Raw genomic sequence first — 17725 nt, forward strand, 5'->3', positions numbered from 1 at the left:
TATGAAAAGAAAAACTCAACTCTGAAAATGGCAAAACAAAACCTATAAGTGGCAGACTTAATAGGAAAACAAATGAAACCAGATTTAGAAGGGATATCAAAAAAAAAAAGTCCTGGAACTAATATCCGGAGTTGCTTAACATAGTACACAAAAGATAAGGAAAATAAGTTACACAGTATTATTTAAACTCTGAATGAAGCTTTCATGATTTAGATTAGATAATATTGATGAAAATAATTTAAAAACTGTAAAGCATTTACAAATATAAAATACACACACCTGAAAATGCAGTTAGTGTTGCCCTTAGATTTTCTTCTAAGGTGTCTTTATAATAATTGTTCTCATTGGAGGTTAAAGTTTGGATCTATGATTTGGGCTTTTCAGTTTGAGTGTCTTTAAAATCAAAAAGACATTTACGAGGAAACTATGCGAATTTGTTTCATCAGATCTTTATACTTTTCTTTCATGTCAGTTTCTGTATCTGTGGTAGATTTAAAATGGCCACATTTTCTTCACCACCTCTCCCATTATGTACACACTCCAATGTACTTTACTATGATGGCATGTAAACAGTCTTAGTTGGAAAATTTGACATTTGTTTTCATTATTAATAAAATACCTCACATTTGTAAAGTGCCTTACCTCTTGGAAAATGTTTTCCCATACCTAATCTCATTTGAGCCTTACTAGAAGCTCTGTTTAATAGGTAGTGATTATTATACAAGTTTTCAGTCAGGAAAACAGAAGCTTAGAGAGAGAGATCACATGACTGAGTAGTGGAAGAGTCAAGAATTGAACCCAAGTGTTTCAACCCAAGCGCTTCGTTATCTGTGGTTTCAGTGCCTTGCGTTCTTTCCTGATTAAAGAGAATTCTTCTTGATGGGGAAGAACAAACAGTTGAATAGTTCTGTTTTCTCTTTACATTTCCTGCCCTTGTCACCCTCCAACATTTTTTTCCTCCAACTTTTAAATATCTTTTTATTCTGAGCATGGCCATTTTGTTATGTACTCTATTTGCCTGGTGAATTTGTTTGATGTTAGAATTATGCTGGTGAGTGCTGCAGGGAGAAGAGAAATAAACATACATTCATTGTGTCAGGTGCTGCGCGAGGCGCTTCCTCAAGTTATTAAGTCATCATCCTAACTTAGCGAGATAGGTGACATTATCCACAGTTTTTACAGATGAAGAAAAGAGGCTCAGAGATTTACCCAGTTACCTATCTAGCATAATAGCCATCTTCTCCCCAGAAAAGTCTGAATAAGGATATCAAGTGGGAACATCTTCTCTGTGAAGTTTTGTTTTTTTTTGTTTTTTGGTTTTTTTTTTGCAGTACGCGAGCCTCTCACCGCTGTGGCCTACCCCGTCGCAGAGCACAGGCTCCGGACGCGCAGGCCTAGCGGCCATGGCCCACGGGCCCAACCGCCCCGCGGCACGTGGGATACCCCCGGACCGGGGCACGAACCTGCGTCCCCCGCATTGGCAGGCGGACTCCCAACCACTGCGCCACCAGGGAAGCCCTGTGAAGTTTTTTTTGTGCAGAACTTAATGTGGTTTTTTGGGGTTTTTTGCTTTAAAGGGGGAACTCCATGATGGTTTTTCTTTTTTCTGTGATATTTTCATATTTAGAGAGAGTGATAGAGGTTTAGGAAGGCATGGGGAATGTTGGAATCTGCCTCTTTTCTTCTCCTGCTGTGGCTTTAAAATTCGATTTAGGTCACTGCTAAAATGTTACCTAATAGAGGTAGCACACACATCACATCACTTTAATCTACATTTCATACCTCAGCAAGAACCAATATCTCAGATGGGTCCTTATGGAGAACAGATCTCCAAGGCGAGGGGACCCAGGACAGGTGAGGGGATGCAGGAAGGGGCTGCAGCATGAGGGTGTGGGCAGTGGTGCATCACAGAGGAATGGCAGTAAGGGCTGTGCCCACAAGGAATGACTCTTGTCACACCCGCAGCGTAGCCTCCACAGGTTCATCTGGAGTCACTCCTGGTTGCTGCAAAAGTCAGTGGTGGTGACCAGCACTTCCTAGTTTCAAGAGCTGGGCACCACCCACAGTCCCGTCAGCCTTCTCCTTCCCCCTACGAAAGAGTGATACCTTCTAGAGAGAATAAGCATCTCATGTTTTTGATATTCAACAACTCAAACCTGGTGGTCTCATAAACTGCTAAATGTTGGAGATGGAAGGAAATGATTTATATTATGAAAATGCATGGTCATAAAATAATCTATTTCCCCACTTTCCAGACAATTGCAACACGACTTTCCCAGGGCCCTGATTTTCAGCACGGATGATTTTTTCTTCAGGGAAGATGGTGCCTATGAATTCAATCCTGACTTCCTGGAGGAAGCTCATGAATGGAACCAGAAAAGAGGTGACAAATTCCTTTCCACACCCCTGGTAAATCCTGTTGTGCACATAGATTGTAGATACTGCAAAATGAAAAAGGTTTATGGAAGGAGCTTAATCTAAAGTTCTGCCATTTTTTCCCCCAAACAGAATGCCAGAGTGTAACCTCCCTAGATTCCAGGAAAAATAAAATTATTGATAGTGGGTTCTGAAATAGGTGGTATTAAAGTTGTATAATGAGCACATCCTGTAATAAAAATAACAAAATATGGAGTACGCTCACCCTTCTCTGATTGTTGCTTGTTGTTCACTGTTATATAACATTGTGTTGCAGCAAGAAAAGCAATGAGGAATGGCATATCCCCCATTATTATTGATAATACCAACCTCCACGCCTGGGAAATGAAGCCCTATGCAGTCATGGTAGGAAGAAGTATCATTGTGAATTTTCAGTTATGGACATTTTGTGAGAAAGTTGAAACATTTGTTCTTTTTCTGATCTTCCACGATCTCATATTCATTAATAGTTGTTCTCTCAGGGAGCAGGTAAAGAGGTTTTAGTGTTTCTCTGCTGTTCAGTGGCTGAAATTTACTGAGATGCTAATACCACCTCAGGGTACATTTTTAAAATAGTCCTTGGTCTGAATTCTTGACAGCATTTCTGTCTTGATTGTTTTCCTAAGGGAAGGCATACATAGGAGCATCCGCTGAAACCTGCCAAGAAATGTTGGACTAGATGATGCCACCAGCGGAGTTGTAGATGATGTTCATAGCACACACTTCTGTCTTTGCCACACTGGGGACTTCAGTACTGTGTAGTGCTGCTGCATGGAAGTTCTAGGGCAATGAAATTTTTAGTTTAAAAACAGATTAACACTATAACCCTATTAAGATATTAGAATACAAATATAAATACACATATAAAGGTAACAACTCAGCTGTCTGCTGTCAGAACAACAGATGAATAAAGCAATATGCACATTTTTCTTTATTTTTGAAATATGTCTGATCTGTTTTAAGACATATTTCATCTTTTGTGCTAATAAGTTTTCATTCCTTACTGAGTGTAGAAAACAGAAAAGATCCAGAAACATACAGGGGCAGGATGAAGACAGCTGAGTATTCTCCCTACTTGGCTAATTGTAAAGTGAATATCTCTATAACTGGGCTGATGGCAGTCTATTTTTAAGCCTCTTTTTACATTTCGGGCAAAGTAGCTTACATACAGGTATGCTTCTCTCTAACTGTACTTTCATCAGTTTTATTTAGGCCCAGACTGTGGGACTTTGGTGAATGTAGGAAAAATTAGCATCAACTTTGTGGTTACTTCAGTTCACGGATCAAGCATCCACTTGGGAGAGAAATGAATAGGGAAGTGAAGAGTCACGTTAATTAAGGCACAACTCAGAACCAAGAGTCAGGTTAACTGAGAGTGGCTTAAGGGAAGTCATTTTACTTTTTATTTTCTAATTTCTAGACATGCACAATCTTTTCCAGACATCCACAGCTATTAGTAGGACCCAGAAATTAAATATTTTCCACCTATGATATCTGATATCCTTCCCAAATTAGAAGTGTCCATCTAAAGAATGCAGAGGAAAGCTGCTTACTTAGTTCATTTTGTATTTTATAACACAATAAAAAAATAGTGATAATAGAAAGTTCAGTTTGAGATTTAAAAAAAGTAGTGGTCAATTTATGAATGTAAACAATGTTTGATGTTTCTAATGGAAATGGTAATAATTTTCTAAACTCAAGGAAATGGGGCACAGTGAATTAAGCCAAACTATATTGCATAGCAGGGAGAGCTACTTTTGGAGAGAAGAATATGTAAAGGTTATGGAAACCACTTTTGTTTCCCAAGCTCTGTGCCTATGGCACTCTCACTTTCTAAACCAAGGTATGAGGAACAGGCCAAGGCATTTGACAGCAGTGAGTCTATGATAGTCACATAGGGACTTTGAGAAGCCATTGGAGTTCATTCCTCATTCCTGTGGACAGGGCATTTAAAAGTAGTTCAGCTATCTATTTTTGAAATGTTCAAAACAAAGAGCCTTTGTAATTTTCCATCATGGTAAATAGAATTATTCACAATTTATCATTGGGAACCGTAATATAATCTGAGAGTGGCTAAGTATGGAAATGTACCAACTGTATTTGTTAACAGAAACTAAGGCATTGGATTACTGGTTAAACAAAAGGAATTTTAGAAAAGATTTATAGTAAATGTTAAATGGCAGCATAAACATTCCCAAACATACATACCATGTCTTCAATGTTTTATGTACTTTTGAAAAATCAGGCACTTGAAAATAACTATGAAGTTATATTCCGAGAACCTGACACTCGCTGGAAATTCAACGTTCAAGAGTTAGCAAGGTACTTCTTTGTTTTTCTAGTTCCTCATTGTGTATCCTGCTATTTTCAGGTATTTCAGACCGAACAAAAGAATCTTTTCAGGCTGGAAATGGACATGGTAGTTTTCAGGCCAGAAATGGTAATTCTTGGAAATTGATAACTTTGGAATTATTAATGTGAGAGACTTTAGTTTGGGGTCAGTTTTCTGATATAATGCTAAATGCTAAATCTTGGCTTGGACTTGGTCCTTGAAAAGGACACATTTAACATTCTGCTAAAATGCTTCATTAATGAACATTTAAAAGCACTTTCCTCTGCATGGGATTGCACTTGTGAGTGATGTTTTTGCACTTAGGCTAAACAGATCTTTAGATGTTGAACAGTCTGTGGTTCATTTATGGTCTAGATGCTGCTTCTAGTTTGTAAAGCAGTAAATGTCCAAATAATACTAACTTGTTGACTGAATGCATGGGTTCTGATATTCATTATCTGTGCTATTTGATAACGTCAGTGATTTAAAGCAACCAGTGAGATCAGAATTTACTTTTTAGGAATAAGTCTAGTTCATCTTATGGTTATAAGCAGATAGTGTTTCCAAAGGGATCTGTGGACCACCCCCATCAGAATCACCTGAGTGGTTGTTAGAGTCCTAGTTCATGGACCCCATTCCATAGATGGAATCTCTGGTAATTACATTTCAAATCACATCCCCAGTTGATTCTCATGCCCACTAGAATTGAAGAATATTTGTTTTTATAAGGATCTAGAAGTATCTAGGACTGCCATAATTGATTATAGATATATGCATGACAAATTGGCAAATACATAATAAAAAGATCTCACAGTGCTTTTTTATGTTTTGAAGCACAGAATTGAGATTTCCAGAAACAAAGCACTTTTGAAGCTTTAGCTCTTTGCTAGCCTCAGAGTAGTTTGGGAGTGTGCAGGGCAGCAGGAAAAACAGGAGTTGAGCCTGAAAGATAACTGCTTAACACGATGTTTTGCTTTTGTCAGAGTTCCATCCTGAGAATAGGGAGTGCATATCTATGTAATAATATAGGACTTGTAAAATACAAGAATTTATATCATTTTGATATGCGGCCTTAACTAACCAGTTTCATTTTTTTTTTTTCCCCACGCAGAAGAAACATTCATGGAGTCCCAAGAGAGAAAATACACCGAATGAAAGAACGGTATGAACATGATGTTACCTTTTACAGTGTGCTGCATGCCGAAAAACCAAGCAGAGCGAACAGAAACCAGGACAGGAACAATGCATCTCCTTCCGACGGTGCAGGGTACTGGAACACCTGCGCAGAGTTCCCAAACCGGAGGGCTCATGGCGGCTTCACTAATGAGAGCTCCTTTAACAGAAGGGGTGGTTGTCACCATGGGTATTAGAGGTCTCTCTTACAGGCATTCAAAATTTTCCTAAATCAGTTTTTACTTCAATTTTTGGTATTTATTCTTCGTTCAGTTGTAGTCAGAGCTCTAATTCCACTGTAAATAGTCAAACCTGAAACTTTTTGAGCAGAAGTCATTACATTCCTCTTCAACAGGCATTTGTTAAAGTGATCCTATATGCATGGTCTGATGCTGAGAATTCTGCCGATTTGATTAAACAAAGTCCCTTTCTCTAGAGAAAGAATTACTTTAATACTGAAACCTAAGAACATAATCAGCCACATAGGCTCATTAATGAACTAAAGTGTTTATAATATAAAGCTTCAGAACCACTTTCTCTGAAGTAATCTATTTTTTCAGGAAATTCATCTCCATCAGGAAAGTTGGAAAGGTGAGGGAGAAGTAGGAGGCAGGAAAAATTTTAGTGCCATTGCTACTTTGATCATCCATGTATCCAAAAATGTGAGATGTGTGGCTATAATGATACTGATTTTCCTTTAAAATGAATATGCCAGAAAGTACACACCTAAGGGAATATTGTCCTTCAAAGCAGACACCTTGGGAAAGTATTCCTTTATTTTAGCAATGTATCATTGTTAGAAGTGTCTGTTAAAATCTTTCTTAATAGCTATACAAGCTACTTAGGAAAATCAGTATCATTATTTAAAGTCATATCTTGTGTTTTAACTACCACTTTATTGAACAGGGTTAAACCTGAATAACTTTTGGCTGTTGAGCTAATAGTGTAAATAAAACAAGCCTGCCTTTATAAAACCATAATTTTTAAGAGGAATAATTAAGCAGTTTTTAAAATTATGCCTATAAACATGTCTAATCGGTTGGCAACTTCAAAGTTTTGGGAGTACAAGGAATGAAGCATCCCAGGCTGTAGATTATATGGAGTTACGGAAAAGTCATGCTCACCTTAAGAGGAGCAATCTCAGTGTTTTATGTGGTATTAAGACGAAGTTCTACCACAACTCTTATAGTGAATTTATGAATCCAAATTAAATCTTAAAAGGTTGGCATCAGATTAATTTGGTGTGAGACCACAGATAAGACCATGTAGGATGTATGCTTTATTTCTTGTTGGCCAACAGCTTCTTTCTAATGTTTTGTGAAGTATTAAGTGTTCTATATAATGGTGCTTTTACGGTTATTAAAAATTATATATGGTATTGCTTTATATGGATATGTCATTGAATCTAATATTTTTTTTGGTTTAAGAATATAAAAAACTTAATTACAGAAATTCCACAGAATTTTACCATATTGAGAACGAATTTTTCTATATTATAACCTTATTTACCAGTCTTCTTTAATGAATAGGAGACATAAAGGTAAAGACAAAAGCAACCTTATATTTTACTTACTATTATTTGATCTCTACACATTAGAAAGACTATATTACTTTCATATTCCATTTCTAGTACATTGAAATCTAGTGAACATCTTGATGACTACCAGCAATGTAACTAATTTTTTCTTCATTAACATTTTAAAAATTGGTGTCTCCTTTGAGTAGCGAAGTTTGGTCAACAAAACTAAAATTTAGTAAATCTGAATGAATCTAAGGTATAGTTTTGGCTAAATTCTGTGTATTCAAGATCAACACATAATAATCTTCTAATAATAATGATAATCCACGTAACAGTACCCCTGTTTTCCAGGCCCAGGTGGTCCTGGGTATCCTAGTCAATGTGGTCACTGCAGAACTAGGTCAATCTGGATGGCTTGACTCATTTAGGAAAGCAGAGGCGATAAGTGGCGGAGAGCCCAGATGGGAATTCCTTTCCTTGATTCCGTAGGAGCAGTCTAAAGGATCAGATTTCAAGCCCTCCTGTTTTACTTCTCTCTGCTTAGGGTTTCTGGTTCACCTGGGCTGGGCTGCTTTGGAGAAGTAGTCCCAGGTTATAGATCCAGAGCTTTTAAAGAGCTCAGAATAGTTTCCCGGTATATTTGCCTGATTCGAACATAAAAATCATTGATTAAATGCCGCCAACTGTATTTATCCCACCCAGAAGTGATCTGTTTTTTCTTTCAACGCCCATGGCTCCTGATTTATATAATTTTTTGAACATTCAACACTGACTTGTTTTGTGTATTAACATTTGCATCACTCACAGAGCTGGCATAGTGCTTTATATACACAACAGGCTCTCATTAAGTGATTGATTGTTGAATAAGTAACACAAATTGCTTTCACCATTTATCACGCAGTATACATTGTTGACTTTGTCATCATTAAATTGTCACTTTTGGGGGGATAATATCCACATATACTCAAGCTTCACATTTTGCTTACATAGCTTGGCTATATTATTTACAATTTATAAAAAAGAGTGTGTGCATTAGATGTCTCCATAATGGGTAGTCTAAATGGTAATGAAGAATGAAGGAGGTTATAGCTGAAATTTTTCCAAGAATCAAAAAAAAAAAAAAACAAAAAAGGCTAAATTCCTTAATTCTTTCTTGTCACCTGAGACTCAAGTTTTATTCCCTGTTCTAGAATGGATCACTGGGAAAATGATTAGGATGTGAAGATCACACTTTTATGAACAAAAATCACATTAATAAGACTGGCAGAACACTTAAGTTAGAAAGAATAGTAGAATAGACTATTATGTTAATAATTTTCAGAAGTGAGAAAAATCATCGGTCACAGTTATGGAAGAAAGGAAATTGCTTTTTAAAAGGATTTATTCTTGGCTTTAAAATGTGTTTATAATAAGATTTAAAAACATGATGTTGTATATAAACTTAAGACATATTAAAAGACCTGATTCTCCATGCTATTAGCTTCTAGTTGTAACTGCTTTCTCTTTCTTCTCTATGAAACTTAAAGGAACAAATGAATTGAATGGTTCTCTTCTGCTTTGGTGGTTAGAGAAAACTAGGTTTAAAAGGGACTACCTGCTGAATCCTGTGATAGGGCTAAAAATAAAGCAAGGAGAATCAGTGCCAATTTAAAAGATTTTCTCTTAAGCTGCAGTCCAGACGATCATTTTGTTAAAAAACAGAAACGAAAACAAATTAACACTATGAAATCTGCTTCTGATTTAAAGTATTTGAACTTTTAATAAATAATTTAATTTTACAGATCACATTGGAATCATCAAAGGGAAGTACATTGAGGGTTCTATTTTTCTTGTAGTCACGCTGACTTAAGGATAAAGAATTGGTCAAAAGAAAATACCACTGTAACATCTTACTCATCCTGACTTTTTTGATCAGGATAAAACTGTATTAGAACCAACATGTGCATTAAGGAAAACTGGTTCATAGTGGGGTTACCTCTTAAAAACAAACCTAAAATAGGAACTAAACTAAGAGGAATTATATGAGTCAAAAGAACTGCACTTTAGAAACCTAGTTTCTTTTAATTGTAAGGACACAATCTAAAAGAAACAGGTATGTTTACTTCGTTTGTAAAATAATATTTATAGTGACCAAATCTAGTCATAAAGATTCAAAGGAGATTTTTTTCTTGATTCGTTAATATACAGTCACAGTTTTAAGATATATAATTGAAATAAGAGTATACCAATGTCATAGAAGCAGGCGAAGAGCATTGCTGTGATATACAAGCACAGAGATAAATTTTGAACTTTTTCCTTTTTCTCATTATGCAAATTCTGATGTAGAGTTTGAAATTGTATATGTTTTACAAACTGGAAAGGTTGTATCAATACCTAATTTATCATCATTTTGGTTTTTGTCGCCTTTGCAGTCTCTTGGATGTAGTTTTCATTGTACTTGTGTCCTGCATATTAGCCTTCTGTTCTTCAGTCCCGGCTGGGGAATTCCCTTGTTCTTTGATCACAGATGCAGTGTAAGGCCTTTTCAGTCTGAGATAATCTTTTGGACCAGTGGGAGTAGTCCTAGTGGACTCACTGATAGATTTAAGTTGATTTTCTCCTGCTGAACCAGACAAAAGGGCTTGGGTATTTATCAGGGCAAGTTCTTCATCAGCTATTGAATCACCTTCCAAAAGAGAGATGTCATTAAATTTTTTAAGTGGAGTCATCTGAGGAGAATTCAATTCTTTTTTCTTCATAGGTGTTTCATATTTGGTGCCACAACTCCGTGGTGGCTGAAATGCCTTCTGTGCAGCTGGAGAAACAAATGTACAAATGGGACTAACAGGTGGAGGTACAGGCAATCTGCTCAAGAAATCCAAGGCTCTTCTCTTTTTGCAGGTTTTTGGGTCATCAGTCTCTTTCTCCCCTTTGCAACAAGACTTTGAAGTCATTTGGGCTGCTGCAGGTGTGGAGACAGACTTCCCTTTTAGCTTACAAAGTGATAACGGACTTTCATAATCCATCTCACTACTGGGAGAAGACATCTAATAAAAAAAATTAAGTAGCCTATATAATTATGTCCCAATATATAAAACAAAATCAAATTAGCTTTTCATTAAAAAATATTTAAATGCCACACACTTTCATTCTCCTAGTGGCTATGATTTCAAGAGACATTCATATTATTATTCCAGAAGGAAATATTTTTGCATAAGAGGATATAAAAACGACATGAAAAGAAAGATGAAGATTAAAAGCAAAACAGGAGGTAGGGGACATAACTTACGCTTTAATCTTTTCCTTTTTGTTATTAACAAGTTAGAGACAAGCATTTAAAAACCATTTTAAGAATACAGACTGCCTGTGTTCCTACTTTTCTAGTTTTGTGACTGGAGGCAGTTGCTTAACCCCTTCTGTATGTCATAGTTTCCTCATCCGTAAAATGGAGATAATTTTTATCTCAGAGGGTTGTTGTGAGGATTAAATGAGTTAATATACATAACTTAGCAAGTGTTAGCTAAAGAATTAGTCCTTAGCCAGTATTACAGACTTCAGCTTGATTTGCTTTTATTGTGATTTAAAGAGTTAAATCAAATTGAACTTAGAAACAACCCTAATTATATAGAATAGTCCTCCAAGCAAAAAGACACAGGCAAAAAAAGTTTCTTCAATCAAATGTACTTGGAATGCTAAAAATCAAAGCAACTGTTTATAAAATTTGCCCCAGAGAGTGTTACACTCTGGCTTCAATAAACAAGATAAAATTTCCAGATAACCTATACCTACAGGAGGCACTTAACAGTTAATGACACTTTCTAATTAAGTTTAATTACATTTTATCATGTTTACTAGGTATACATCAGAATATGTTGTTGCCTCTCTATATAATATTTATAAAATTCCTTAAATTTCGATTAACTTACCAGAAACTTATTTCCTGTACCAAGGACTGTTTGAGCAGTGTGTGGTGCTGAAGTATAGTCTTTAGTCGGGGTGGACCACTTGGGATTATTTGTATTAAGTATACGAATAAGCTTGTTTTCTGCATCATTGCAAAATATATCGATATTCTAAGAAAATAAATTGGAAGATCTGTTTTGTAAAATGCAAACCTACACATTCATGTTTTCAGAAAAGATAAATGGTTACCTTTAAAATCAGAAGTAAAAAATGCAGACCAGAAAAAAAGGATGAGACACCCCAGATTTGATAGCAACTGTCAATTGTTAGAGGGAGAGAAGGAGAGGGGTGTGTGTGTGTGTGTGTGTGTCAGGGAAATAAAGAAATGTAAGAGAGCTTCCCAACCATCTGGTTTAATCAGCAAGTTATTGTATGATACTGGATTTGGGACTCAAGTCTCAGTTTTATTTACTGCCTAACAGCCGTAAATCATCTAACATCTCACAGAGTACTCCTTAGGTTAGGAGTAAAATGAGAACTGCTTCATGTCTGTTCCAAGAATTAACTGAAATAACATTTGGTTATACCACATGAAACTGTTGTTTCAGAAGTCACAAATGGTCAAATACCAGCAATTTGGTTATGGTTTAACCTAATTTCTAAGAGTATTTTGTTAAACTTTAAAATGATACATAAATGACACTCAGTCATCTCTGAACTGCCCTTGAATGGTGTCAGAGAAAATCTGGGATGTAAGCAATAGGTGCTCTGCATGGGAGCCAAATAACGAATGTAACCCCCAGTTTAGAAACCAGATAAATCAGGGTGTTATTCTTCACGATGTGCATCAAGTCTAGGTAAAACATACAAACTTTATACAGCTAGCTACTCTAATGCTTTTAAAATATAATTTTATTTATATGAATTTTGACTAACACACGTTTCAAATATTAAACTACAGAAAGAAGAGTCTTCTGTAGATTTTTTAAAAGTTAGCAATTTATAAAATCCAAAATTTTACTGGGAGGCAGCATTGCATAGTAGTTAATAGTTTGGGCTCTGCATTTAGATGGCTTAAGTATGAATCCTGGTTCTACCAGTTTGGTTGTGTGACTTCTGTTTCTCATCAATGAAATGGGAAAACAGTTCCCTACTTCAGGGGTCCCCAACCCCCTGCCACGGACTGGTACTGGTCTGCGGCCTGTTAGGGACCAGCCGCACAGCAGGTGGTGAGTGGCAGGCCAGCGAGCGATCTGCTGCTCCCCATCGCTCGCATTACCGCCTGACCCACACACGGCCGCCCCGCCCTCGTCCGTGGAAACATTATCTTCCACGAAACCGGTCCTTGGTGCCAAAAACGTTGGGAACCACTGCCCTACTTCATAGTGTTGGTGGGAGAATTAAATGAGACAGGCTTAGGATGAGGCCAGACATACAGTAAGCACTCAATAAACTTTGTTCTCCTATTTGGTATTATTTCAAATCAAAAACAGGTATAAACTGTATAAAATATTAGATATAGAGTTTAAAATGTAAATTAAACAAAATTTTTTTTCTGGCCGTGCCGCACGGCATGCAGGACCTTAAGTTCCCCGACCAGGGATTGAACCTGCACCTCCTGCAGTGGAAGCATGGAGTCTTAACCACTGGACTGTCAGGGAGGTCCCTAAAATGTAAATTTGGATTCTAAATATTATTAATTAATTACACTGCCAAGTGCTGTAAATCATGGGTAACTCATGTAATTCTTGTTACCAATTTCCAGTTTGCCTACACGGTCTATATATCTCTGAACATCCTTCTCACAACTCTTCCTAATTCAGTTCTTTTCAAATCATTCTTTTCTCCCTGATAGCTAGCTGTCACTCAGTATCTCCTCAGGTTCATCAACAATTGACATATGATGAAAACTCAACTTACATTATACATCAACAATCCAATTTTCATAAAAGCTGCCACTTCCGTGACATTTGACTTGAAATAGGAAAATGACAACATATATGATAATGCTCAAAGCTAATTTTACCTCAATAGTATTTTTCATTTTGTGGAACGTTTCTCGAAAATGGCCCTCCTTTGGACTGGCAGAAAACATGGAAAAATCTCCAGCAAATAAAGTAGGAATTCCTGATCTGGACTCTGGTAGCCACTGGAGGTTGCTTGCAGCAATTAACATGTGAGGTTTAATAATGTCTTCATTAAGATCTATCCAAAACTTTATTGCCAATAAATTATGGCATTCATCTGATAAATAGACCAAAGGAGCAAGACCTAAAATGGAAAAAACAAAATCCAAAAAGTAGAAAACAAAAAATCGAACTTCATTTATGTATGTGTTAGATAAATTAAAAAATACAAGGAATCTCTAAATATGGCCATTAATTTTGGTATGCTAATGGTAAAAACAAATCAAAATAACTAAATTTAGAGAAAGCTCAGGATTTCCAAAACAACCTGTTGCTTATGGTGCTAAAATTTCAATGCAATATGACAACACATTCTGTTACAGAGGCCATGGGGAAGCAGGCAACATGTAAGCTGAATAATGAATAGGGGAAATTCATCAAGATGGGAAGGAAAAGGCCATTCTAAGCAAAGTGAATGAATTTTTAGAGGTAGGAATGTTAAATGCTTTAGTGGATCAAGAATGTGAAACTGTACAGTTTAACTGAGGTATGTGGGGTGGTGGTTCAAGGCAGGAGGTTGAATGTTTTTTCGGGCATCTGAAGGAGTTTTGGTTTCATTTTCTAAGGGCCAGGGAGCCACCAAAGATTTTAAGCTAGGAAACATCATGATTAGATTTAGGTATTGGAGAACTGGTATTTCAGGCTTAAGGTGGCACTTTGAAACTTTCTGATAGAAATTTCTTTCTCTCATACTTGATGTCAAAATAAATTAAAAAAAGGAAGAAATGTCCACCAAAAACATACAAATAAGGAATATCCTGATAAAAAATTTAAAAGTTGGTGATGAAGGAAATAAACAAGATTGTGGACAGAACCAAGCACAGGAGGGCTCAGCTTCTAGTCTCCTTCCCCATATTGGTGAAATGACACACCTTTTAAGAATTCTGTTATCCTTAAATCTGAAGAAAAGCAAATAGAATGGGTATCCTTTTTCCTCTTCTGATCAGAAATAATGAAAATGGCTATGGTGTAAAACAGGTGATCAAGGTTGACTGACAGGATAACAGTTGTGTTATGGGTTGAATTGTGTCCTGTAAAAGATGTTGAAGTCCTAACCTGTGAATGTGACGTTATTTGCTGACAAAAATCAAGTTGAGGTCATTTCAGTACATCCTAATCCAATGTCCTTATAGAAAGGGGAAATTTGGACACAGACACGCACACAGGGAGAGTGCCATGTGAAGATGAAGGCAGAGACTGGGGTGATGCATCTACAAGCCACGGAAGGCCAAAGATTGCCAGCAAACCATCAGAAGCTATGAGTGAGGCATTGGACAGATTCTCTCTCACAGCCTTCAGAATGAACCAAACCTGCCAATGTCTTGGACTTCAAGCCTTCAGAACTGTGACACAGTATGTTGTTTAAGCCACCCAGTTTATGGTTCAGCAAAGTAATAGGTGAGGTTACTCACTGAGCTAGGGAAAATGATCTAGAACAGAGTTAATATCTTCCAGGGATATGGAATATATAGCGGATAGGAACTGAAATACGCAGCCCTCATACAGTAACTAAGGGGGAAAATTGGTCTTGAGTACAGCAGAGAAAAAGTCAAGAACTGCAGTGGGATGCTGGCAAGTTTCTCCCATGCACCTCAACACCACAGTCTGCTGTGGGACCATGAGAACTAATCGCATGTCTGTCTCCACAAGAAGCCCAGGCTCCCAGTTCATCCTGCACTCCCTGGACTCAGTCTCCAGAGAGCTTTGCACATTGCCTCTTTGGACACCACCTCCGACCCCTCCCTTCTTAGCCTCACCTCACTCTCTTTGCTATCAGATACCTTCTGACGGGCCTGAGTCAGGCCCTGGCTCTCTTCTCTATCTACTCCCACACCCAGCGACCTCATCCAGTCTCATGACTTTAATCATCACCTGTATGTTTATGACTTCCCAACTTATATCTTCAGCCCAGTCCATTCCCTTAGAACTATATCCAGCTGTCAAGTAGAAATCTCTAAGTAGATTAAGCAACTAAAACTTAACTGTCCAAAACTGAGCTCCTGACGTTCCCTGCACACCTGTTTTTCTCGTGGTCAGCCCCCTCAGGAAATGGCAACTCCATTTGTCCAGCTGCTCAGACCAAAACCTCGGCCCTCACTCCTTGATTCCTCTCTTCATCCACACTGTCCCTCTACCTTCAAAATACAACCACAGTCTGACAATTTCTGGACACTCCCATTGCTTTTGTTTGCCCCAAACTATTCTCAATTGCCTAAATTTCTACAATAGCCTCCAGCTGACTTTCCTGTTTGGAGTCTCATGCCCCCTACAGTCTATTCTCAGTATAGCAGCCTGAGTGATCCTGTGAAAACCTCATCAGGTGGTGTCAACGCCTCTACTTGAAACCTTCAGAGAAAAAGTTAAGAGTACGTGCAAGGACCACGCCATTACCTGGTCCTTCACTCCCTCCTCCCAGCTGTTACTGCTCACCCCCTGGCCTCTACTAATACTTAAAGGAACCAGGGAGGATCCTCCTGTAACATGACCTTTGTAATTGCCATTCCTTCTGCCTGGAATGTTCCTCCCCGAGATGTCCACATGCCTCTCTCCTCTAGTCCTTCAATTCTCATTCACATATCAACTTTGCAGTACGGTCTTTCCTCACTTCCCTATCTAAAGCTACATTCCTCTCCCCTTCCCCCGATCCTACCTGTCACTCCCGACTTAGTTTTTTTCCTTAGCCATACTAAGAAAACTACATGTGCTATTTATTTTGTTTGTGATCTCCCTCTTCGACCATAATGTAAGCTCCATGAGGGCAGGGATACTTGTCTGTTTTGTTCATTGCTATATACTTAACATTTAGAAAAGTGCCTGGCACATAAAAGGCATTCAATACTGATGAACTGAATAAAAGTTACGCATCCTCTATAACAATAATGTAACGAGTGGAGTCACCCAAGTATGACCAAGATGAAATAAAATGCTACAAAAACCATGCAGCATATTAACATACTACAGTCAAAGAACACCCCACAAAGCACTAAAACACAACTAAACAAAAACACGTTAAATAAAAAGAGGAAAAGAGCATAGCAAAAAACAGAGCACATCCCATAAAGTAAAGAAAACTAGAAGAACAAGAAAATTTCTGAAGTCCTCAAAACTGATTCATGCTGTTGAACTTAATAGGAACATATACTCAATAAAATAAAAGCTTGCATATGGATATGGGATGAAAAATAGCCCGGCAAGATAAAAAGGAGACTGCAGGACCAGAGAAATAAACTGAGGACACCAGTATACTATCATAATGGGACAAATGCATGCACTACAAATAGCAAGGAATAAAACATATCAATATATTGCAGAGAATAAAATTACTGATATAAAGGCTGGATATAATCATGGTGAATGAAGCATAATCCAACATAAGACTAACTGCTGTCCTTGAAGTAGAAATCCCAAAAACGAAATAGCAGATTTATTCAAAGATGTTACAGAATTTCTCTGATACAAAGAAAGCACTGAATCTGCAGATTAAAAGGGCATCTGTGTTCCAGGAGAACTGTATACAGACTGCTTATACTAAGACATAGCTTAAACTTTTGGACTTAAAAACTTATTCTTCAGACATCTAGACATAAAAAGACAATCACCTAAATGGGGGAAAAATTAGGCCAGTCCCAGACTGTTCAATGTCAAAAGAGCAATGTCTACAAAGTTCTGAGGGAAGAAAGAAGCAAGAACCCATATTATTATGCCTGCCAAAATACAGTCGCAGAATTAGAGCAACAGGTTCAGATTTCAAACATACAAGGAACTCATGGAATATGGCACATTTGAAACCTTCATGAAGAAAACATTGACAATAAACCTTAGCCAAAGAACTGAGGAAGGGAGAAACTGTGACAGGGCAGTTGATAAACAAGAAATCCACTGACCTGACACCCTACCCTGAACCAGGCACTGTTTTAAGAGCTGAGGATACAGCAGTAGCAAAGTGTCTGCCCTTAGAGAGCTAACATTCCAGAAGAGGGAGACAAAAAACCCCATAAATATGTATTGTTAGTGCTGGTGGGTGCTATGGAGAAAAATAAAGCAGAGTAAAGGGGTAAAAGTGCTCGGCTGGGAGCAGAGAAAGTACAGCTCTTTTACAAAGCGTGCTCAAGGAAAGGCTTCTTACGAGGTTGCATTTGACCAGAGACTTTAAGGAGCCAAGGGGGCCAGCTATGTGGCCGCCTGGGGAAAAGGGTTTCTGGGAGAGGCAGCAGTGAG

The 17725-nt window shown here is 37.6% G+C and overlaps 2 protein-coding genes across 10 annotated transcripts in view; one reads left to right on the forward strand and one right to left on the reverse strand.

Annotated features, from left to right (window-relative positions):
• The window catches only part of N4BP2L1 (NEDD4 binding protein 2 like 1), a 35038-nt gene that overhangs the window by 15595 nt on the left and 1718 nt on the right, over positions 1–17725 (forward strand). Inside the window, exons 2-5 of one of the 8 annotated variants that reach the window (XM_022574621.3) lie at positions 2256–2383; positions 2693–2781; positions 4661–4737; positions 5859–5909. In XM_022574621.3, coding sequence (XP_022430329.1) covers positions 2256–2383; positions 2693–2781; positions 4661–4737; positions 5859–5909 — 345 coding nt within the window. Of the gene's footprint in view, positions 1–2255; positions 2410–2692; positions 2782–4660; positions 4738–4786; positions 4856–5858; positions 10143–10179; positions 10292–17725 lie in introns of those variants that run through there. The other 7 variants (XM_022574624.3, XM_022574620.3, XM_022574622.3 and 4 more) reach the window with 7 other exon arrangements.
• BRCA2 (BRCA2 DNA repair associated) overlaps positions 6157–17725 on the reverse strand; it is a 57185-nt gene continuing 45616 nt past the window's right edge. For both annotated transcript variants that reach the window (XM_089899269.1, XM_022574615.3), the window contains 3 exons: positions 13348–13592; positions 11345–11491; positions 6157–10465 (listed from right to left, as the gene is read on the reverse strand). In XM_089899269.1, coding sequence (XP_089755395.1) covers positions 9824–10465; positions 11345–11491; positions 13348–13592 — 1034 coding nt within the window. In that variant the 3' untranslated portion in view covers positions 6157–9823. The remainder of the gene's footprint in view (positions 10466–11344; positions 11492–13347; positions 13593–17725) is intronic.

Source organism: Delphinapterus leucas, chromosome 18, assembly GCF_059928025.1.
Source record: "Delphinapterus leucas isolate spDelLeu-1000000601 "Yukka" chromosome 18, BTC_Dleu_Yukka2, whole genome shotgun sequence".
NCBI classification, from domain to species: domain Eukaryota; kingdom Metazoa; phylum Chordata; class Mammalia; order Artiodactyla; family Monodontidae; genus Delphinapterus; species Delphinapterus leucas.